Source organism: Hylobates moloch, unplaced genomic scaffold (genome assembly GCF_009828535.3).
Source record: "Hylobates moloch isolate HMO894 unplaced genomic scaffold, HMol_V3 SCAFFOLD_14, whole genome shotgun sequence".
NCBI lineage: Eukaryota > Metazoa > Chordata > Mammalia > Primates > Hylobatidae > Hylobates > Hylobates moloch.
Genome location: NW_026652289.1, coordinates 96,126,835 through 96,149,928, shown reverse-complemented (window position 1 = coordinate 96,149,928; position 23,094 = coordinate 96,126,835). Strand labels below are relative to the sequence as shown.

General features: G+C 43.6%; 1 protein-coding gene across 1 annotated transcript in view; it reads left to right on the top strand.

The window, feature by feature from the left end:
* Nucleotides 1–1,509: 1,509 nt before the first annotated feature.
* The window catches only part of LOC116481474 (RNA polymerase-associated protein LEO1), a 40,299-nt gene continuing 18,714 nt past the window's right edge, over nt 1,510–23,094 (top strand). The window contains exons 1-6 of the mRNA XM_032174164.2: nt 1,510–1,754; nt 12,821–13,576; nt 16,861–16,965; nt 18,631–18,722; nt 19,320–19,465; nt 20,525–20,609. Of these exons, the coding sequence (XP_032030055.1) occupies nt 1,697–1,754; nt 12,821–13,576; nt 16,861–16,965; nt 18,631–18,722; nt 19,320–19,465; nt 20,525–20,609 (1,242 nt within the window). The 5' untranslated portion in view covers nt 1,510–1,696. The remainder of the gene's footprint in view (nt 1,755–12,820; nt 13,577–16,860; nt 16,966–18,630; nt 18,723–19,319; nt 19,466–20,524; nt 20,610–23,094) is intronic.

Genomic DNA, 23,094 nt, shown 5'->3' with positions numbered 1-23,094 from the left:
CTGCCTCAGCCTCTCCGAGTAGCTGGGATTACAGGCGCCCGCCACCACGCCCGGCTAATTTTTTGTATTTTTAGTAGAGACGGGGTTTCACCGTGTTAGCCAGGATGGTCTCGATCTCCTGACCTCGTGATCCACCCGCCTCGGCCTCCCAAAGTGCTGGGATTACAAGCGTGAGCCCCCGCGCCCGGCCGGCAATTAAATTTCAACATGAGTTTTGGAGAGGACATTCAAACCAAAGTAGGAAGGAAAATCTATGATGTTTGAGAATCACTGCACCAAAGCTGTGGTTGGATGGAGACTCTTTCAGGGGATCTGAGAAAGCCCTGAGAGAGCCTCCCTTTTCCAATTACAAATGTATTTGTGCAAGACCAGATTTTCTTCATGTGCTTCAACTACATTTCTCAACAGATTGTAGAAACAGGTATGAGAATTCAGACGTCTTCTTTTAAGCTAGGCATTAAAGATATTTTCAAAACTAAAACAATTCCACTCTTCTAAAATTTTTTTTTTTGAGATGCAGTTTCACTCTGTCTCCAGGCTGGAGTGCAATGGCACGATCTCGGCTCACTGCAAGCTCTACCTCCCAGGTTTCAAGTGATTCTCCTGCCTCAGCCTCCCGAGTAGCAGGGATTACAGTCATGTGCCACCACGCCTGGCTAAATTTTGTATTTTTAGTAGAGACAGGGTTTCACCTTGTTGGCCAGGCTGGTCTCGAACTCCTGACCTCAGGTGGTCTGCCCCTCTCGGTCTCCCAAAGAGCTAGGATTACAGGAGTGAGCCACCGCACCTGGCCTAAATATTTTTTAGAAAATTATGGTCTTTTTATTTATATTGATTGATTGATTGATTGAGACGGAGTCTCGCTCAGTCGCCCAAGCTGGAGTGCAGTGGTGCGATCCCGGCTCACAGCAACCTCCACTGTCCAGGTTCAAGCAATTCTCCTGCCTCAGCCTCCCGAGTAGCTGGGACTACAGGCGCCCGCCACCACACCCGGCTAATTTTTTGTATTTTAGTAGAGACGGGGTTTCACCGTGTTGCCCAGGCTGGTCGCAAACTCAGGAGCTCAGGCAATCCGCCCGCCTCGGCCTCCCAAAGTGCTGGGATTACAGGCGTGAGCCACCGCGCCCGGCCAAAAAATGGTCATTTAAAGCTTCAAAAAGCTGCTTGTTAACATGTATATTATTTTTAAATGAATTAATAACTTAAACACTTATTACCGCATTAGTAAGAATACAGCAAATATCAATATCTGTACCCCACGTAAACAAAAGCTCTTTCGCGTCCTCAACAATTTTTAAGAGGGTAAAGGGGTTTGGGATGAAGTAACTGGAGAACAGCTGTTCAATAAGAAACAAAGGGCTTCAGTCCTGACTCGCGATAGGTTTAATCCAGCTAGAGGCCCCTCCCCAGGGAGCGCCAGTCACCGCCCACCCCATCCGCACCCGCACCCGAACGCAGGACGCCCCGCCCCCTGGTAAGAATCCTGGCAAATAACAGATATTGACGAAATGGCCGGGCTTGTATACCATGCAGACCCAGGAGAGGATAAATTCACTGGGCGAGCGAAAACTAGGTCACGGAAGGAAAGGAGTGTCTTCGGCGAATCTTTGCGACACTGTCGTGTTTCAGTGGTTCCGTGCCGTAAAGAGAGGCCGGGAGCTGCCCCTAACCGAGGCAGCAGCGGACGTGAGCGATAATGGCGGATATGGAGGATCTCTTCGGGAGCGACGCCGACAGCGAAGTTGAGCGTAAAGGTGGGTTCGCTGGGCTTCGGAGGACGGGTGCGTGGCAGGCCTTTCCGCTGTGGGAGCCGGACAACCGTGGAGGCTCCGGCGCCGCAGGCAAGAGGTGGCGTTTCCTCCACTCCTGCCTCAGCGCCCCCTGCACTACCGGAGGTGCCATCCTCCTCCGGCGGGCAGGATGGAGAGTCAGATAGTCTGCGCCTCGAGGCTCTGGGTGTCGGTGGAGCAGACGGTTCCTGGGAGCTTGTGGAGCGAAGGGGGCGCGGGGCATGGGAGGAGGTGCAGGCGAGCCTGCGCAGCGCGGGTAGGAACGTTGGAGTCCTGTTCCGCCTTGCCTTGCACAGGCCAGCGCAGAGTAAGGGCTGTTTGTGAATGAATGGAAATGAATGCAGGAGTATGGGATGGGGTGGGCGAATTTACAGAGGGCCTCAGAATGCCGTCTTGAATGAAACCAGAGCATGGTGTGACAGGGAGCTTGAGATGTCTGGATGAGGAGTCTGGGACGGATAATGGGATGGGGTTACAGATAGATGTTTCACATTGGAGAGAATGTGTTCTCTAAGAGCTTGTGCAGAAACTCCAGAATTTCCGGAGTCTGTGATGTTACATTCAGGAGTGCATGGGGTCTGTGTGCAGAGAGGAGGAATGAAGGATTTGTTGATGAAATGAATGAATGAGTGTATGTGCATGGTGCTTGGAAGTATTTCTGGCACAGGATTGTGGGTGTTTTCTTAAAGTTTACTTTTTTAGAGACAGGGTCTCACTGTGTTGCTCAGGTTGGCCTTGAACTTCTGGGCTCAAGCCATCCTTCTGCCTCAGCCTCCAAGTAGTTGAGACTACGGGCACTTGAAATATGAATAGGAGCTATTTGAAGTGAGAAAGAACCCAAGACCAAGTTCAGAATTCTTGCAACCCTCGAGGCTCCAAGTAGTGTATCTGTGTACATTTTTTCCTTAGTAAAATGCATTGTTTGGTGGTTCTTTTTTTTTCTCCTCCATTTTCTCCAACTCTAATTTATTCATAATTTCTAGAGCGTAGTGACGGTAGCACTAGGTGGAGGTACAGAGAACTAAATTCTAGTGTGAAGGCGCTACAGGGGTGGGTATCCAGGAGATGCTAGTCAGGATAAGTGTGGAAGTATAGAACTCCGTATATTAACTCTTGTTCTACTACCTTTGCTCATGTTTTCATTTATTCCTCATTTTCACTTGTGTATATCCCATTCACCCTTCAAGGCACAGTTCTATGTGAACCCTCCCATGGCTCATTTCCATGAAGTTATTAATTAAGTTGATAAGTATTGATCCCCTATCGTGTTCCAGCTGTTTTGCTAGATTTTGGGGATATAATGATGAAAAGATGATCCCCTTACCTCTCAGTTTACATCAGTGCTTAATGCATAATTGATTGATTGGATGGGTAGAAACAACAGTTTCATAAGGTGTACCCTGCAGTGCTGTTGCATTGCAAACTCAGCGTATAGGGAGGTGAGGAGTGGAGCTGGTTGCTTCTCTGGGCTTCGTGTTTTACCTTCTTGTAAGTCCATTGAGACTTTCTTCCAGGATTTACTTCCAAATCTGGTACGCTATCCTTGAAGATTGCTGTTGGTTCCTGAAGATTGTATAGATATGATTCCTTTTATGCCTAGCATATTTCATTATTTCCCTGGTCTGTGAGAGCTGTGGAAAATAACTACATCCAATAACTCTTTTTTTTTTAGACGGAGTCTTGCTCTGTCGCCCAGGCTAGGGTGCAGTGGCCCGATCTTGGCCCACTGCAAGCTCCGCCTCCTGGGTTCATGCCATTCTCCTGCCTCAGCCTCCCGAGTAGCTGGGACTACAGGCGCCTGCCACCACGCCTAGTTAATTTTTTTTTTTTTTTTTTGTATTTTTAGGAGAGACGCTAACAATTAGACACTAACAATTTAGTAGAGAGGCTAACAATTGTTAGCCAGGATAGTCTCGATCTCCTGACCTTGTGATCGGCCTGCCTTGGCCTCCCAGAGTGCTGGGATTACAGGCGTGAGCCACTGTGCCCGGACTACATCCGATAACTCTTATTTTAACAATGAGTAGAACCTCTACCTAGGCATGCTGCTTTCATGTATAAATATGCCAGTTCTTAATTTCTTTCAACAATGTTTTGTAATTTTCAGTGTATAAGTCCTGCACTTCTTAGGTTAAATTTATTACTAAGTATTTTATTCTACTGGATACTATTGGAAGTGGAATGGTTTTCTTTTTCTTTCTTTTTTTTTTTTTTTGAGATGGAGTTTCACTTGTTGCCCAGGCTGGAGTACAATGGTGCGATCTCCGCTCACTGCAACCTCTGTGCCCCCTGGGTTCAAGCGATTCTCTTGCCTTAGCCTCCCAAGTAGCTGGGATTACAGGCATGTGCCACCATGCCTGGCTAATTTTTGTATTTTTAGTAGAGACGTAGTTTTTCCATGTTCGCCAGGCTGGTCTCGAACTGCTGACCTCAGGTGATCCACCCGCCTTGGCCTCCCAAAGTGCTGGGATTACAGGGGTGAGCAACTGCGCCTGGTTGCAAGTGGAATGGTTTTCTTAATCTCATTTTGAATTATTTATTGCTAGTGTATAGAAATACAACTGATTTTTGTATGTTGGAGATCTTGTATTCTGCAACCTTGCTGAATGTATTAGCTATAATCTTTTTGTGTGTGTGTGTGTGTATGTGGATTCTTTAGGATTTTCTACATATAAGATCATGTTGGCTGGGTGCAGTGGCTCACACCTATAATCCCAGCACTTTGGGAGGCCAGGATGGGAAGACCACTTGAACCAGGAGTTCAAGGCTGCAGTGAGCTATGATTGTACCACTACATTCCTGCCTCAGCAACAGAGCAAGACCCTGTCTCTTTTTTTTTTTTTTTGAGAGGGAGTCTGGCTCTGTCGCCCAGGCTGGAGTGCAGTGGCGCTATCTCGGCTCACTGCAAGCTCCGCCTCCCGGGTTCACGCCATTCTCCTGCCTCAGCCTCTCCAAATAGCTGGGACTACAGGCGCCGCCACCACACCCAGCTATTTTTTTTTGTATTTTTAGTAGAGACGGGGTTTCACCGTGGTCTCGATCTCCTGACCTCGTGATCCGCCCGCCTCAGCCTCCCAAAGTGCTGGGATTACAAGCGTGAGCCACCGCGCCCGGCCAGACCCTGTCTCTTAAAAAAAAAAATCTTGGGAGGTCGAGGTGGGTGGATCACTTGAGGCCAGGAGTTTGAGACCATCCTGGCCAACATGGCGAAATCTCGTCTCTACTCAAAATACAAAAGTTAGCCAGGTGTGATGGCACACGCCTGTCATCCTAGCTACTTGGGAGGTTGAGGCACAAGAATCACTTTAACCTGGGAGGCAGAGGTTGCAGTGAGCTGAGATCACACCACTGCACTCCAGTCTGGGTGAAAGAGGAAGACCCTGTCTCAAAAAAAAAAAAACATATCTATGAAAGAGACAGTTTTACTTCCTTTCCAGTTGGTATGCTTTTAATTTCTTTTTCTTGCCTAATTGCCACAGCTAGAACTTTTTGTAAAATGTTGAATGGGAGTGGTGACAATAAACATCACTGTGTTGTCTCTGATCTTAGGAAGAAACCATCTAGGGTTTCACCATTACATATGATGTTATCTGTGGGGCTTTTTTTGTAGATGCTTTTGATCAGGTTAAGGAAGTTCACTCCTGTTCCTAGTTTGTTGAATGGCATCATGAGAAGGTGTTGGATTTTATCAGATGCTTTTTCTGGGTTGATGATCACATGATTTTTTCTTTATTCTTTATATGGTGTTTCGCTTTGATTGGTTTTTAGATGTTGAACTACCCTTGTAATACTAGGATAAATCCCACTTGGTCATGATGTATGTTCCATTTTTTTGTTTTTTTTTTCTTTTTTTTGAGACAGGATCTTGCTCTGTTGCCCAGGCTGGAGTGCAGTGGCGCAACCTTGGCTCACTGCACCCTCTACCTCCGGGACTCAAGTCATCCTCACACCTCAGCCTCCCAGGTAGCTGGGACTACAGGCACATTCCACCACACCCACCTAATTTTTGTAATTTTAATGGAGATTGGATGTTGCTATGTTGGCCACACTGGTCTTGAACTTCTGGGCTCGAGTGATCTGCCCACCTCAGCCTTCCAAAGTGCTGGGATTACAGGTGTGAGCCACCTCACCCAGCTTGGTATTGTATTCTTTTAATATGCTTTAGGGTTTGATTTGATAGTATTTTTTTTAAGTGGTTTTTTCATCTCTATTTTGGTGGATAATTGGTCTGTAGTTTTCTTGTGATGTCTTGGTCTGGCTTTGGTAGAAGGGTAATATTGGCCTTATAGAATGAGTTAGGAAGTACTCCCTCACTTCAATTGTTGGGCAGTTTGAGAAGGATAGGTGTTAAATCTTTTAAAAACATTCAGTAGGATTTACCAGTGAAGGCATCTGGTCTTGGGCTTTTCTTTGGTGGAAAATTTCCCATTACTGATTCAAACTCTTGGTTATAGGTCTATTCAGATTTTCTATTCCATTTTGAATCAGTTTTGATAATTTGTGTGTTTCTAGGAATTGATCAGTTTCATCTAAGTTATCTAATTTGTTAGTATACCATAGTTTATAGTATTCTCTTATAATCCTTATTATTCCTGTAAAGTTGGTAGTAATGTCCCCACTTTGATTCCTGATTTTAGTAATTTTAGTTTTCTCTTTCTTTTTCTTGGTCTAGCCAAAGCCTTGTCTGTTTTTTGATGTTTTCAAAGAACAAACTTTTGGTTTCATTAATTTTCTTCATTGTTTTTCCATTCTCTGTTTCTTTTATCACTGGTCTAATTTTTTTTTTTTTTTTTTTGAGACAGAGTTTCACTCTGTCTCCCAGGCTGGAGTGCAATAGTATGGTCTCGGCTCACTGCAACCCCTGCCTCCCGGGTTCAGGCGATTCTCCCGCCTCAGCCTTCTGAGTAGCTGGGACTACAGGCATGTGCCACCACACCGGGCGAATTTTTGTATTTTTCGTAGAGACAGGATTTCATTACGTTGGCCAGGCTGGTCCCAGACTCCTGACCTTGTGATCCACCCATCTTGGCCTCCCAAAGTGCTGGGATTACAGGCATGAGCCACCACGCCCAGCCTAATTTTTTTGAGTACCTTGAGGACTGTTTTCATTGTATCCTTAAGTTTATTCCCCCCCACCTGTGGGAGCACAGAACATGTTTCCTTAAGTATTGGTATGCTGTGTTTTCTTTTTTTTTTTTTTGAAATGAAGTCTCGCTCTTGTCCCCCAGGCTGGAGTGCTATGGCTCGATCTTGGCTCACTGCAACCTCCGCCTCCCAGGTTCAAGCGATTCTCGTGCCTCAGCCTCCTGAGTAGCTGGGACCACAGGCTCGTGCCACCACACCTGGCTAATTTTTTTGTTTTTTAGTAGAGACTGGGGCTTTACCATGCTGGCCACACTGGTCTCAAACTCCTGACCTCATGTGATCCGCCCATCTCGGCCTCCCAAAGTGCTGGGATTACAGGCATGAGCCACCGCGCCTGGCCTGTATTTTCATTTTTATTTGTCTCAAAATATTTCCTAATTTTCTTTGCGATTTCTTTATTTTTTTATTTTTTGAGACAGAGTCTCTCTCCGGTTGCCCAGGCTGGAGTGCAATGGCGCGATCTTGGCACACTGAAGCCTCAACCTCCCTGGCTTAGATAATTCTCCCACCTCAGCCTCCTGAGTAGCTAGTACTGCAAGTGCACACTACTATGCCTGGCTATGTTTTTTCTTTTCTTTTTTTTTTTGGTATTTTTAGTAAAGATGGGGTTTTGCCATTTTGCCCAGGCTGGTCCCAAACTGCTAGACTCAGGCAATCTGCCTCCTTCGGCCTCCCAAAGTGCTAGGATTACAGGTGTGAGCCACTGCACCCGGCCTTCCTTGTGATTTCTATGAGTCCTTGATTGTTTTAAAGTGTGTTGTTTAATTTCCACAAGTTTATGAATTTTTCAGATTTCTTTTTGTTATTGATTTCTAATTTTAATTCACTTGTGGTCAGAGAACGTATTTGGTATGATTTCAGTTTTTTAAAATGTTTGAGACTTGTTTTGTATCCTAGCATGGACTATCCTGGGGAATGTTCCATATGCACTTGGGAAGATGCTGTTGTTGCATGCAGCGTCCTATTGATTGTCTATTATGTCTAATTGGTTTATAGTGTCGCTCAAGTCCTGTGTTTATTGATCTTTAATCTAGCAGTTCTATCCATTATTTTATTTTATTTTTTTGAGACAGGGTCTTGCTCTGTCACCCAGGCTGGAGTGCAGTGGTGCGATCTTGGCTCACTGCAACCTCTGCTTCCCAGGTTCAAGCGATTCTCCTACCTCAGCCTCCCTAGTAGCTGGAATTACAATAGGCGTGTGCCACCACACCTGGCTAATTTTTTGTATTTTTAGTAGATGCGAGGTTTCACCATGTTGGCCAGGCTAGTCTTGAACTCCTAACCTCAAGTGATCCGCCCACCTCGGCCTCCCAAAGTGCTGGGATTACAGACGTGAGCCACCGTGCCTGGCGAGTTCTATCCATTATTGAAGTCTCTGACTATTATGTTGAACTGTCTATGTTTCCCTTCAATTCTCTTGGTTTTGTTTTTAGGTGCATATGTTTATAATTATTTATATCTTTATGATGGATTTAATGATCCTTTGTCTCTTATAACAATTTTTGATATAAAATCTGTTTTGTGCAATATTAGTATACCTACTACAGCTCTCTTTTGGTTGCTGTTTACATGTAATATCTTTCTATCCTTTTGCTTTCAACCTGTTTGTATATTTGGTTCTAAAGTGAGTCTCTTGTAGACAACATATATCTAGTTGTTATTTTCATCACCCCCAAATAAAACACTGTGTTCATAAAGCACTTTCTCCCCGTTTGCTCCTTCCTCCAACCCCTGTCTGCTATTGTTTCTGTACTTATCTGTTCTGGGAATTTCATATAAATTGAATCATGCATTGGGGTCTTTTGTGTCTGGCTTCTTTTACTTAGCATAATGTCTTCAAGGCATTGTAGCATGTATCAGTACTTCATTCATTTTTAATGACTTAATAATATTCCATCGAATGCGTATATCCTAAATTTGTTAATCCATTTATCTGTTGATGGACATTGGGTTGTTTGAATAGTGCTACTGTAAACATTCCTGGTTCAGGCAGGCGGATTTGCCTGAGCTCAGGAGTTGAAGACCAGCCTGGGCAACATGGCGAAACCCTGTCTCTACTAAAAATACAAACTGTTAGCCAGGTGTGGTGGTGCACGCCTGTAGTCCCAGGTACTCAGGAGGCTGAGGCATAAGAATCACTTGAAGCCGGGAGACAGAGGTTGGAAGTGAGCTGAGATTGTGTCACTTCACTTCAACCTGGGTGATAAAGTGAGACTCTGTCTCCAAAAAAATAAATAAATTCATGTACATGTTTGGGTGCCTGTTTTTAATTTTGGAAGGAGGGTATTATGTAGGAGTGCAGAGTCATACGGTAATTCTTTAATATTTTGAGGAGCAGCCAAACTGTTTTCCATAGTGGTTGAGCCATTTTACATTACCACCAGCAATGCACCAGGGTTCCCTTTCCCCACATATTTGCCAACAGTGATTTTAAGTTTTTATTTCTTTCTAAAATAGCCATCCTTGATGTTATCAAGTGGTGTCTCATTGTGGCTTCAGTTTACACTTTCCTAAAGGCTAATGATGTTGAACATCTTTTTTTTTTTTTTTTTTTTTGACGGAGTCTCAGTCTGTCGCCCAGGCTGCGGTGCAGTGGCACAATTTTGGCTCATTGCAACCTCCGCCTCCGGGTTCAAGCAATTCTCCTGCCTTAACCTCCCGAGTAGCTGTGATTACAGGCACCCACCACCAATACCCTGCTCATTTTTGTATTTTAAGTAGAGATGAGGTTTTGTCATGTTGGCCAGGCTGGTCCCAAACTCCTGACCTCAGGTGATCCGCCTGCCTCGGCCTCTCAAAGTGCTAGGTTCAAGCGATTCTCCTGCCTTTGCCTCCTGGGTTCAAGCAATTCTCCTCCCTTAGCCTCCCGAATAGCTGGGATTACAGGCGCCTGCCACCACACCCTGCTAATTTTTGTATTTTTAGTAGACATGAGGTTTTGCCATTTTGGCCAGGCTGGTCTCAAACTCCTGACCTCAGGTGATCCGCCTGCCTCGGCCTCTCACAGTGCTGGGATTACAGGTGTGAGCCACTGCGCCCAGCTGTTGAACATCTTTTCATGTATTTATTGGCCATTTGTGTAACTTTGTTTGGAAAAATGTCTACTCAAGTCCTGTTTTAAAAAAATTGGTTTTAGGCTGGGCGCAGTGGCTCACGCCTGTAATCCCAGCACTTTGGGAGGCTGAGGTGGGTGGATCACCTGAGGTCAGAGTTCGAGACCAGCCTGGCCAACATGGTAAAACCCCATCTCTACTAAAAATACAAAAGAATTAGCCAGGTGTGGTGGCGTGCGCCCATAAACTCGGGAGGCTAAGGTAGGAGAATCACTTGAGGGAGGCAGAGGTTGCAGTGACCCAAGATTGCACCACTGTACTCCAGCCTGAAGGATAGAGCAAGACTCTGTCTCCAAGAAAACAAACGAACAAAAAACACAAAAAAATGGGTTTTATTGTTGAGTTATAAATGTTCTTTGTATATTTTGGGTAAAGACACTTATCAGATACATGGTTTGCAAATATTTTCTTCCATTCTGTAGGTTGTTTTTTCACTTTCCTTTTTTTTTTTTTTTTTTTTTTTGAGACAGAGTCTCGTTCTGTCACCCAGGCTGGAGTGCGGTGGCGCAATCTCGGCTTACTGCAACCTCCGCCTTCTGGGTTCAAGTGATTATTCTGCTTCAGCCTCCCAAGTAGCTGGGACTACAGGCGCACACCACCATGCTTGGCTAATTTTTGTATTTTTAGTAGAGATGGGGTTTCACCGTATTGGCCAGGCTGTTCTCAAACTCCTGACCTTGTGATCCGCCCACCTCAGCCTCCCAAAGTGCTGAGATTACAGGTGTGAGCCACTGCGCCTGGCCTTCACTTACTTTTTTTTTTTTTGAGACAGAGTCTCCCCTTTCATGCAGTGGCATGATCTCGGCTCACTGCAACCTCCACTTCCTAGGTTTAAGGGATTCTTATGCCTCATTATTCCCAGTAGCTGGGATTACAGGTGTGTGCCCCCATGCCCAGCTAATTTTTGTATTTTTAGTAGAGACGGGGTTTCACCATGTTGGTCAGGCTGGTCTCAAACTTCTGACCTCAGGTGATCTTCCCACCTTGGGCTCCCAGAGTGCTGAGATTACAGGCATGAGCCACCGCACCCAGCCAAAAGATTTTATTGTCCTCTAAGACATTAACCAGTTTTGAACTTAACTTAGCAATATTATTTACTTATTTATTTATTTGAGATGGAGTCTTGGTCTGTTGCCCAGGCTGGAGTGCAGTGCTACGATCTTGGCTCACTGCAACCTCCACCTCCTGGGTTCAAGCGATTCTCCTGCCTCAGCCTCTCAAGTAGTGGGCTTACAGGCGTAAGCCACCATGCCTGGCTAATTTTTGTATTTTTAGTAGAGATAGGGTTTCACCATGTTGGCCAGGCTGATCTCAAACTCCTGACCTCAGGTGATCCGGCCACCTTGGCCTCCCAAAGTGTTGGGATTACAGGTGTGAGCCACTGCACCAGGCCTACTTCTTAATAACATCCTTTGCTGCACAAAAATTTTTCATTTTGTGGAAGTCCAATTTATGTTTTCTTTTGTCTTTCATATTGCCTTAGTTTTTGAAGCATAATTTTACTGAATATAAAATTCTTAGTTGACGGTCTTTCTTTTTAGCACTTTGAATGTGTCCTCTTAGGGATGGCTCTGGGATTCCTTGATTTCTGATCAGCTGTTACTCTTATTGAGGGTTCCTCATATGGGATGAACTGCTTCTCTTTTACCCGCTTTTGGAATTGTTTCTTTGTCTTTGACAGTTTGATAACAATGTTTCTAGGTGTGAACCTCTGTAAGTTTATCCTATTTGTCATTTGTTGAACTTGTTGGATGTGTAGATCTATATTTTTCATAAATTTGGGAGTTTTTCGGCTGTCATTTATTTATTTTTTTGAGACAGAGTCTCGTTCTGTCACTCAGGCTAGAGTGCAGTGGTGTGATCTCGGCTCACTGCAACCTCCACCTCCTGGATTCAAGAGATTTTCCTGTTTCAGCCTCTCAAGTAGCTGGGATTACAGGCTTGCACCACCATACCTGGCTAACTTTTGTATTTTTAGTAGAGATGGGGTTTTGCCATGTTGGCCAGGCTGGTCTCGAACTCCTGACCTCAAGTGATCTGCCCGTCTTGGCCTCCCAAAGTGCTGAGATTACCTGTGTGAGCCACCATGCCTGGCCTCAGTTATTATTGAAGAATTTTTTTCTGCTCATTTCTCTTCTTCTGAGACTCCATTATGCATACACTGGTATAACTTAAGGTGTCCCATAAATCTTCTAGGCTCCGTTCATTTCTCTTTATTCTTTTTTCTTTCTGTTTCTCAGACTGGACAGTCGAATTGAGGTATCTTCAAGTTTACTGATTCTTTCCTTTTCCTGCTCAAATCTTTGGTTGAGCCCCTCTAGTGACTCTTTGATTTTAATAAATGTATTTTTCTTTTTCTTTTTCTGAGACAGAGTCTCACTCTGTCGCCCAGGCTGGAATGCAGTGGCTTGATCTCTGCTCACTGCAACTTCTGCCTCCCGGGTTCAAGTGATTCTCCTGTCTCAGCCTCCCGAGTAGCTGGGATTACAGGCATGCACAACCATGCCTGGCTAAATTTTGTATTTTTAGTAGAGACAGGGTTTCGCCATGTTTGTCAGGCTGGTCTTGAACTCCTGACCTCAGGTGATCTGCCTGCCCCTGCTTCCCAAAGTGCTGGGATTACAGGCGTGAGCCACCGTACCCGGCCTTAGAATGTTAATTCTAACAGTTTTTGTCAGTTTCTTCATTGCTTTTATGTTGGGATGGACTTTGGGACTGCCTTACTCTGCCTTTTTTTTGCTGATGTTATCCTATGTTTATATGACCCCATAGATTCTGATTCTGGATCTGACTCAGATTCTGATCAAGAGAATGCTGCCTCTGGCAGTAATGCCTCTGGAAGTGAAAGTGATCAGGATGAAAGAGGTGATTCAGGACAACCAAGTAATAAGGAACTGTTTGGAGATGACAGTGAGGACGAGGGAGCTTCACATCATAGTGGTAGTGATAATCACTCTGAAAGATCAGACAATAGATCAGAAGCTTCTGAGCGTTCTGACCACGAGGACAATGACCCCTCAGATGTAGATCAGCACAGTGGATCAGAAGCCCCTAATGATGATGAAGACGAAGGTCATAGATCGGATGGAGGGAGCCATCATTCAGAAGCAGAAGGTTCTGAAAAAGCACATTCAGATGATGAAAAATGGGGCAGAGAAGATAAAAGTGACCAGTCAGATGATGAAAAGATACAAAATTCTGATGATGAGGAGAGGGCACAAGGATCTGATGAAGATAAGCTGCAGAATTCTGACGATGATGAGAAAATGCAGAACACAGATGATGAGGAGAGGCCTCAGCTTTCCGATGATGAGAGACAACAGGTATCTGAGGAGGAAAAGGCTAATTCTGATGATGAACGGCCGGTAGCTTCTGATAATGATGATGAGAAACAGAATTCTGATGATGAAGAACAACCACAGCTGTCTGATGAAGAGAAAATGCAAAATTCTGATGATGAAAGGCCACAGGCCTCAGATGAAGAACAGAGGCGTTCAGATGATGAAGAGGAACAGGATCATAAATCAGGTAATACATTTATCAGAACCAGAATGGCTCAGAAAGAAGCATTCAGATACAGCAGGGACCCATTTAGTCTTCTTTCATTCCCATCTTTATTACCCTGTTTTTTCTCTTCTGTCCCCTCCCTTTCAAACTTTTCTAACTCTAGAATACATTTTGCTTCTTTTAAATCTTTCTAATCCACTTATTCTTTCTTACTGCTTTCCCTTCCATTTGTTAATGGATAGGTCTGGGGGAAAACAATTTAAAGAGGACTTAAAATTGAGTCTTAGAGGGAGGGATATGGTGTAAGAAGAGCTGATAATGAGTTAAGTTGGTTCCATTTCTGTGGATAACTGAAGAGCATGCCTCATGTGAGAGAACAGATTAGCCTGGGGAGAAAACCATACCATTGAAATGTCCCCACAGAGCAGCTGTACTGAGATGTGGGCACCATTGCTGCAGCTCAGCTTTTTGAGATCCAAAATTTGATCATCCAGAGATGGTCAAGCTCTAAGGAGTTTACTCAAACTAGTCAAATTTACAAGATATTAATGTATAAAATTGAATTGCAAAATTGTTTCAAGAGGATCAGTTATTTCTCCCTTATCATCATATGTTTCCCCGGGGGCAAATCTACAGTGGATGCCAAATTATAATAATCAGGAGGTTGCCCAGGGAGTATAATATGTAGAAAGTGCAAACATGGCTGGGGGACCTCAATGGACAGTGTTACTGAGCCAAGACAGATTGATGTGTGTATCCTCACCCTACAGAGACGAGCTTGGGTTAGAGCACTCATTCCCTGAAGACTACAGGAGGCATACACCTGAACTTTGGTTCCTGGACCCTGCTTTTATCATTGCCATTTAGACTATTCTGCTGAAGTTAACACATTCTTCATATAGAGTGTATAAATAATTAGAGATCATATTTCTTTGTATTATATAAAAGTTACCTTAATTGGGTTGAAGTCTTCCTGAAGTGATACCTGGATTGCTTCATTTCCATAAGTGATTGATTATATTAATTATATTTTGATCCTATCTTCTTAGCTTAAATATGAGGGCATCTAGCACACACCTCACAGGACAGGATTCAAAAACCACATCTTGGTGTTATTAGAAGAGGAGAGCAGCATATTTCCAGAGATGAATATAGATCTGTGTAGACTATGGGACTGCAGTAAGTTTTCAATAACTAATTCAGAGTGGAGTTTTTTGTTTCTTTTTTAATACTGCAAGTTCTAGGGTACATGTGCACAACGTGCAGGTTTGTTACATAGGTATACATGTGCCACGTTGGTTTGCTGCACCCATCAACTCGTCATTTACATTAGGCATTTCTCCTTATGCTATCCCTTCCCCTGCCCCCCACCCCATGACAGGCCCTGGTGTGTGATGTTCCCTGCCCTGTGTCCAAGTGTTTTCATTGTTCAATTCCCACCTATGAGTGAGAACATGTGGTGTTTGGTTTTCTGTCCTTGTGATAGTTTGTTGAGAATGATGGTTTCCAGCTTCATCCATGTCCCTCATGTCCCTGCAAAGGACATTAACTCATCCTTTTTTTTTTTTTTTTTTGAGATGGAGTTTTGCTGTGTCGCCCAGGCTGGAGTGCAGTGGCGCAGTCTTGGCTCACTGCAAGCTCCGCCTCCTGGGTTCACGCCATTCTCCTGCCTCAGCCTCCTGAGTAGCTGGGACTACAGGCGCCCGCCACCATGCCCGGCTAATTTTTTGTATTTTTAGTAGAGACAGGGTTTCACCGTGTTAGCCAGGATGGTCTCGACCCCCTGACCTCATGATCCGCCTGCTTTGGCCTCCCAAAGTGCTGGGATTACAGGCGTGAGCCACCGCACCTGGCCACTCATCCTTTTTTTTTTTTTTTTTTTTTTTGAGACGGAGTCTCTGTCACCCAGGCTGGAGTGCAGTAGCACAATCTTGGCTCACTGCAACCTCTACCTCCTGGGTTCAAGCAATTCTTCTGCCTCAGCCTCCTGAGTAGCTGGGATTAAAGGTGTGCACCACCACACCCAGCTAATTTTTGTATTTGTAGTAGAGAGGAAGTTTCCCCATGTTGGCCTGGCTGGTCTCGAACCCCTGACCTCAGGTGATCTGCCCACCTTGGCCTCCCAAAGTGCTGGGATTACAGGCAAGAGCCACCATGCCTGGCCGAAAGTAGGGCTGTTTTTACTGTTACCAGAAAGAATCTTTAAGGCTCATGTACTACATCCCAAATACTAGCAGACCAAGTCAAGGGCAGGGTCATAGTAGAGAACCTTGAAGCTGGTCATCCTGCTTACCTCTTACTAATTCAACAGTGGTTCCGTTGATTTTTGTGATGTTTTTATGTAAATAATTGGCCCTTCTAGAAATAATGATATATTTGTTGGTTCCTTTCTAATCTTTTTACCTTTTTTTCCCTGAAATTTGTCTTATGTAAATTTGATGTTTTAGTGCTACTTTTCTCATTTCTACCAAGTTTTTGTACTTGCAAAGCCAGCATATTTATTTATTTGAGACAGTCTTGCTCTATCACCCAGGCTGGAGTGCAGTGGTGCAATCTCGGCTCACTGCAACATCCGTCTCCCAGGTTCAAGTGATTCTCTTGCCTCAGCCTCCTGAGTAGCTGGGACTACAGGTGCACGCCACCACACCCGGCTAATTTTTCTATTTGTAGTAGAGATGGGTTTCACCATGTTGGCCAGGCTGGTCTTGAATTCCTGACCTCAAGTGATCCACCCACCTCGGCCTCCCAAAGTGCTGGGATTACAGGCATGAGCCACCACACCTGGCACCAGTATTTATTTTAAGAATTCTTTTTTTTAAATGAACACACACTAGAGTTGATTTTTTTTTTTTTGTGGGGGGGGGGAGCGTTCTGCATGTACAGCTCTATTCATGTTAACATATCTATAGATTTGTATAACCACCACCACACTCAGGATGCATAATCGCTGTCACACTGAAAAACTCCCTTATGCTATCCCTTTTGAGTCATATCTTTCTGCTGCCCCTAAACCCTGGCACCTACTGGTCTTTTCTGTCACTATACTTTTGGCTTTTTGGAAATGTCATATAAATAGAGTCATACAGTAAGTATGTAGTCTTTCAGATTGGCCTCTTTAACTTGGCATATGGCATTTTTGATTCATCTAATTGGTTATATGTATCAGTAGTTCATTCCTGTTTATTGCTGAGTAGTAGTCCATTGTATGGGTGTATCACAATTTGTTTATCTCCAATATTGCTTTTAAAACATAAAATTAAACTAATGCGACTGATTATGCAGAACTTCTAATTCTACCCTTATAGAATCTGCAAGAGGCAGTGATAGTGAGGATGAAATTTTACGAATGAAACGCAAGAATGCGATTGCATCTGATTCAGAAGCGGATAGCGACACTGAGGTGCCAAAAGGTACCCCTATTATTATATATATATGTATATTTCCATACCTCTTTCTGTATTTAACTGTAGTGCATTTCTAACCCGGAGTGTGTCTACCCCAGATCACAAGACCCACAGAAAAGAGTGTGGATATGCTCAGTGTACTCAGAGAAGTTATATAGCTATGAGAAGCTGCTCATGCTTAATTAGTTGAAGAAGAACTTGCCTCTTTGTAGTTTTTTTTTGTGCGTGTTTTTTTTTTTTTTTTTTTTTTTTTAGAGACAGAGTCTCGCTCTGTCACCCACGCTGGAGTGCAGTGGTGCAAGCTCAGCTTATTACAACTGCTGCCTCCTGGGTTCAAGCAATTCTCCTCCCTCAGCCTCCTGAGTAGCTGGAATTACAGGAACGCACCGCCATGCCTGGCTAAATTTTTTGTATTTTTAGTAGAGATGGGGTTTCACTGTGTTGGCCAGGTTGGTCTCGAACGCCTGATCTCAAGTGTTCCGCCCACCTCAGCCTGCCAAAGTGCTGGGATTACAGGCGTGAATCACTGCCCCCAGTCTGTTTATAGTTAGAGTGAATTCATTATTGGGGGCTGACCTTATTGGGATGGAGGTTACAGTGTCCATTCTTCAGTTTGAATAATGACAGTCTCGGTGTTTTGTTCCTAAGTTCTTAACAGATGAAGAAACTGATTCTTTGAGCTGTGAGTTAGATGAAGAGCTCATAAAAACCCAGTGTTGGCTGGGTGCGGTGGCTCACGCCTGTAATCCCAACACTTTGGGAGACCAAGGTGGGTGGATCACTTGAGGCCAGGAGTTCAAGATCAGCTTGGCCAACATGGTGAAGCCTTGTCTGTACTAAAAATACAAAACATTAGCGGGGCGAGGTGGTGTGCATCTGTAGTCCCAGCTACTTGGGAGGCTGAGGCACGAGAATCGCTTGTGCTCGGGAGGCAGAGGTTGCAGTGAGCCAAGGTCGCACCACTGCACTCCAGCCTGAGCAACAACAGTGAGACTGTCTCAAAACAGCAGCAGCAACAGCAACCACCACCACCACCACCACCACCACCACCTGGTATTATAAGTTGGAAGGATGAAAGGAGTTCTACCAGCCAGGTGTGGCAGCTTCCTTTCTCCTGCCTCAGCCTCCCAAGTAGCTGGGATTACAGGCACCCGTCACCAAGCCTGGCTAATTTTTGTATTTTTAGTAGAGATGGGGTTTCACCATGTTGGTCAGGCTGGTGTCAAACTCCTGACCTCAAGTGATCCACCCGCCTTGGCCTCCCAAAGTGCTGGGATTACAGGCGTGAACCACTGTGCCTGGACTGTAATTTTGAATCTGGGATAGACTTATGGAAAATAGGTGTCTGTGGAGTGCTTCGGCCCCAACTTTGAGCATCTAAACTGTAGGAAACATTTGGGCTCCTGGGGAATAAAGGAAAGTGGGAGAACAAGTATGGTGAAAATGAAAGGAGAAATAAGTGCCTCCTGTGCAGCTTGCCTTTCACTAGATTTGCCCCCTTCCCTCTCCCCACACTCTCTGGTTGGGTCTTTGAGAGCCAGGCTCAGCATTATGTTTTTGGTGGTTTTCTGATGCTGGTCCAGAAACCTTGGGAATGTGTTGAAGTGATCAGCTGTGAAGAACCTTAGTTACAGATAGTAACACTAATGCCTTTTTCCTTCTGCATTGAAGATAATGGAACCATGGATTTATTTGGAGGTGCAGATGATATCTCTTCAGGGAGTGATGGAGAAGACAAACCACCTACTCCAGGACAGCCTGTTGTAAGTCAGTTACTAACATGAACTCATTCAAGGCCAAGCATAAAGTTTCAAAGGTGAAGAGTCTCCCTTATTCCAGGAAAGGAAGTTGATAACTGAATTCTAGTATGAAAATACCATGAACAGATGACTTTCTTCATTATGTAGGGAACTCTTGGTTATAAGGGGGAGTGGAAATAACTGCCAGACATGAGGTTGGTGTCATGCCTTAGGGGACTGAAGTGTGAGGATTTGTGATTTGACAACCATTGACTTGAATGTTTTTCTTGCTCATGCCAAGAAGTATCTGCTATGTTGATAATCTTCTCTGGTTTTAATTGGTAGAGTGACTTCCTGTTGAAGTGTTAATTTCACACTTTTGTTGATAAGTATTTGGAAGACAGATTTATCATAAAGGAGATAGTTTCTTGTACTGAGGTATCCAAATTGATCGTTTCCCATTTTGTGTGTGGGTGGGTTGGGATGGGAACTGGGGGCTTCTTTAGTCCTAAAGTGATATCTAATTATGTTTCTTGCACCCCAGAGTAATTAAAGTGTGGAGGTTGAAGGAAGCCATTTCTAAGGTCCTGTCAAGCTCCAAACTTCTGATTCTTTCACTAGGATGAAAATGGATTGCCTCAGGATCAACAGGAAGAGGAGCCAATTCCTGAGACCAGAATAGAAGTAGAAATACCTAAAGTAAACACTGATTTAGGAAACGACTTATATTTTGTTAAACTGCCCAACTTTCTCAGTGTAGAGCCCAGGTAAGGAAATCAATTAACATTTTTTCAGGATGTTGAATAGAAATACATAGAATGTTTATTTTTCTTATTTCGCATTGAGTTGACAAATCACAAAAATGGAAAATTGATCGTGTATCTCTGAAAAAATTAGTCAAGCACATCCTGAGATAGAAAAAATATGTATTGGTAAGGGAGGCTTTTAATGCTATGATTGTTTTTAGCAGTTTGATACTTTCTTATGAATTAGCAGACATCACAGGTCTTCAAGGTATTTTTTTAATTAGTACAACCCTGAAAAGGCTGAAATTGAAAGTGATGAAATTTGCTAGAGAAATGCCAGTGTCCACTGTAGCAGCTATTGTTGGTCTAGAAAAGGTAATGGTTTTGGACAATTAGACAGTGTTTGATGGGTATTATTTACTAAGTTTACTCAAGCTCTTGTACTTTTAAAATTTTTTTTCCACAGGCACAATGATGTGGAAAGCTAGTGCATATGTTGCCTATTCTTTGGCAGAGTTACATAAGAAGAAGAAAGGATATTTTGAATATTTACCCTTGCTTGTACTTTATTTCAAGCAATATGTATTAACAACAAATTTTAAGAAGTAAAATTACTGGCCGGGTGTGGTGGTTCACACCTATAATCCCAGCACTTTGGGAGGCCGAGGAGGGCGGATCACCTGAGGTCAGGAGTCTGAGACCAGCCTGACCAACATGGAGAAACACCCTGTCTCTACTAAAAATACAAAATTAGCCAGGCATGGTGGCGCATTCCTGTAATTCCAGCTACTCGGGAGGCTGAGGCAGGAGAATCACTTGAACCTGGGAGGCGGAGGTTGTGGTGAGCCGAGATCGTGCCATTGCACTCCAGTCTGGGCAACAAGAGCAAAGCTTGGTCTCAAAAAAAAAAGTACAGTTACTACTTCCTTGAAGTTAAGCATGAAGATATTGATCATTATGATTTTTTAAATTATATTATGTTTTTTTATATAATGGTGTTTATTAATAGAGATGTTATTACATAGCAGTAATATTCTTTATAAAATATGATTAATAGTTTATTTGGAAAACAATTTGTAGACCTTTTGATCCTCAGTATTATGAAGATGAATTTGAAGATGAAGAAATGCTGGATGAAGAAGGTAGAACCAGGTTAAAATTAAAGGTACTATTTCATGCTTTTTCCCTTTTTTTCTTTTATAAAGTAAAACCTGGAGATACTAACTTGAAACTTGAGCTTTTGAAAGTGATTTTTTTTACCTAACACTTCACTATATAGCTGTGTTCTTTTGATTGCTTTTGTTGACTATTAGGAGAGAATTTTATTGTACTAAATTCCCATTAATGCTTCTCTGATACCTTATACCATCTAGTCACGCTATAGAAGGAGGGCCTCTAATCTTTTAAGTAAGGAGGATGTAGGTTAAGTAGAAGTTTCATCTTTTTATTTTGAGACACGGTCTTGCTCTGTCGTTACGGCTGGAGTACAGCGGCACAAACACAGCTCTTGGCAGCCTCAATTTCCTGGGTTCAAGTGATCTTTCCATCTCAGCCTCCTGAGTAGCTGGGACTACAGAAAATATGCCACCATGCCCAACTTTTTTTTTTTTTCCTGTAGAGATGAGGTCTTGCTGTGTTGCCCAGGTTGATCTTGAACTTCTGAGCTCAAGTGACCCTCCCGCCTTGACCTCCCAAATCGCTGGGATTACAGGCGTGATTGCTACTGCACTTGGCCAAGTAGACATTTTAGAATTGAGTTGTACAAGGGAACAAGAGGTGGTTGAATGCATGATACTGAAACTGGAATTATGCATTTTCAATTCTTAAATCTGAAGGATTTCCTGTAAATTTCTTATTTTCTAGTGGGTATATATATATTTTTTTTTGAGAAGGAGCGTCGCTCTGTCGCCCACGCTGGAGGGCAGTGGCATGATCTCAGCTCACTGCAACCTCTGCCTTCTGGGTTCAAGTGATTCTCCTGCCTCAGCCTCCCAAGTAGCTGAGACTACAGGTGCACACCACCATGCCCAGCTAATTTTTGTATTTTTAGTAGAGACAGGGTTTCACGATGTTGGCCAGGTTGGTCTTGAACTCCTGACCTCAGGTGATCCCCCCACCTCGGCCTCCCAAAGAGCTGGGATTACAGGTGTGAGCCACTGCGCCTGGCCTCGGTACCTTATTAAATTGTTAGAAAGGGATAGTCTGGCATTTTTTAGGCACTGAATTTTTATTTTTATTTATTTATTTTTTTTGAGACGGAGTCTCGCTCTGTCGCCCAGGCTAGAGTGCAGTGGCGCAATCTCGGCTCACTGCAAGCTCCGCCTCCCGGGTTCACGCCATTCTCCTGCCTCAGCCTCTCCGAGTAGCTTTACAGGTGTCCGCCACCACGCCCGGCTAATTTTTTTGTATTTTTAGTAGAGACGGGGTTTCATCGTGGTCTCGATCTCCTGACCTCGTGATCCGCCTGCCTCGGCCCCCCAAAGTGCTGGGATTACAAGCGTGAGCCACCGCGCCTGGCCGAATTTTTATATTTTTAATAGTACCATCTCTTCAATGTGGTGAATTAACAACTACCTAAATAACCTTGATAGAAGATGGTTTCTATCTAAAAGCTTTTCAATGAGACTTCACTACTCCTCTTAATGGAAATGCAAATCAAATAAGAAAACTGAGATAAACATGCCAATAATTTGTTCAAGATCACACAGTCAACAGATATAGTGCTTACACTGGTTTTTTTTTTTTTTTTTTTCTGTCCTCCCTCCACCACCCATCTACTCATCTGTTTTTTAGCCCATCTGTTAATATTATTTCCTTGGGACATGTGGATGTATTGATTTAGGCTTAGCACTATGAATTTTTCATGGTTGTTTTAGTGCCTCTGGCTTTAATTCTACTACTTTTCATTGTTTCCTGTCATATACATATAAACTAATATAGTAGTTCCTTATTTATTCACTTTTTATCAATTTATTTAATTTTGTCTTTTTCCATTTTCTTACTTTCTGTCATGATGCTACAGCTAGTATCAATATATCTATTATATTTTTAGACCATGTGATACCAGATTCTAGTATGGGTATCAAACTTCGTAAATAAGGCCGGGCATGGTGCCTCATACCTATAAACCCAGTACCTTGGGAGGCCAAGGTGAGAAGACTGGCCGGGAGTTTCAGACCAGCCTGACCAACAGAGCAAGACCTTGTCTCTACTAAAAATAAAAAAAATTAGCCAGCAGAGATGGCGCATGCCCGTAGTCACAGCTACTCCAGGACGCTGAGGTGGGAGGATTGCTTGAGCCCAGGAGTTTGAGGCTGCAGTGAGCTGTGACTGTGCCATTGCACTCCAACCTGTGCAGCACAGTGAGACCCTGTCTCCAAAAAAAAAAAAAAATTTATAAATATGTATTTTACCCTAAAATTTCAGTGCATCAGACTACAAAATGTTGGTGTTTAACATAAACTGTTGTCTTAAAACCTTGGTGTGTGATAGGAAATAACTCTGGACCCTTATTTTCTTGAGTGATGTTTAAGACTACGCTGACCAGTCTTAAAGCATGGTGTAGTTAATTTTTTAAGAACAAGGAACCAGGGAACCAGGTACAGCTTATGTACCTCTCTGAGGTCCCCTGTCTTCAGAAATACTATTAT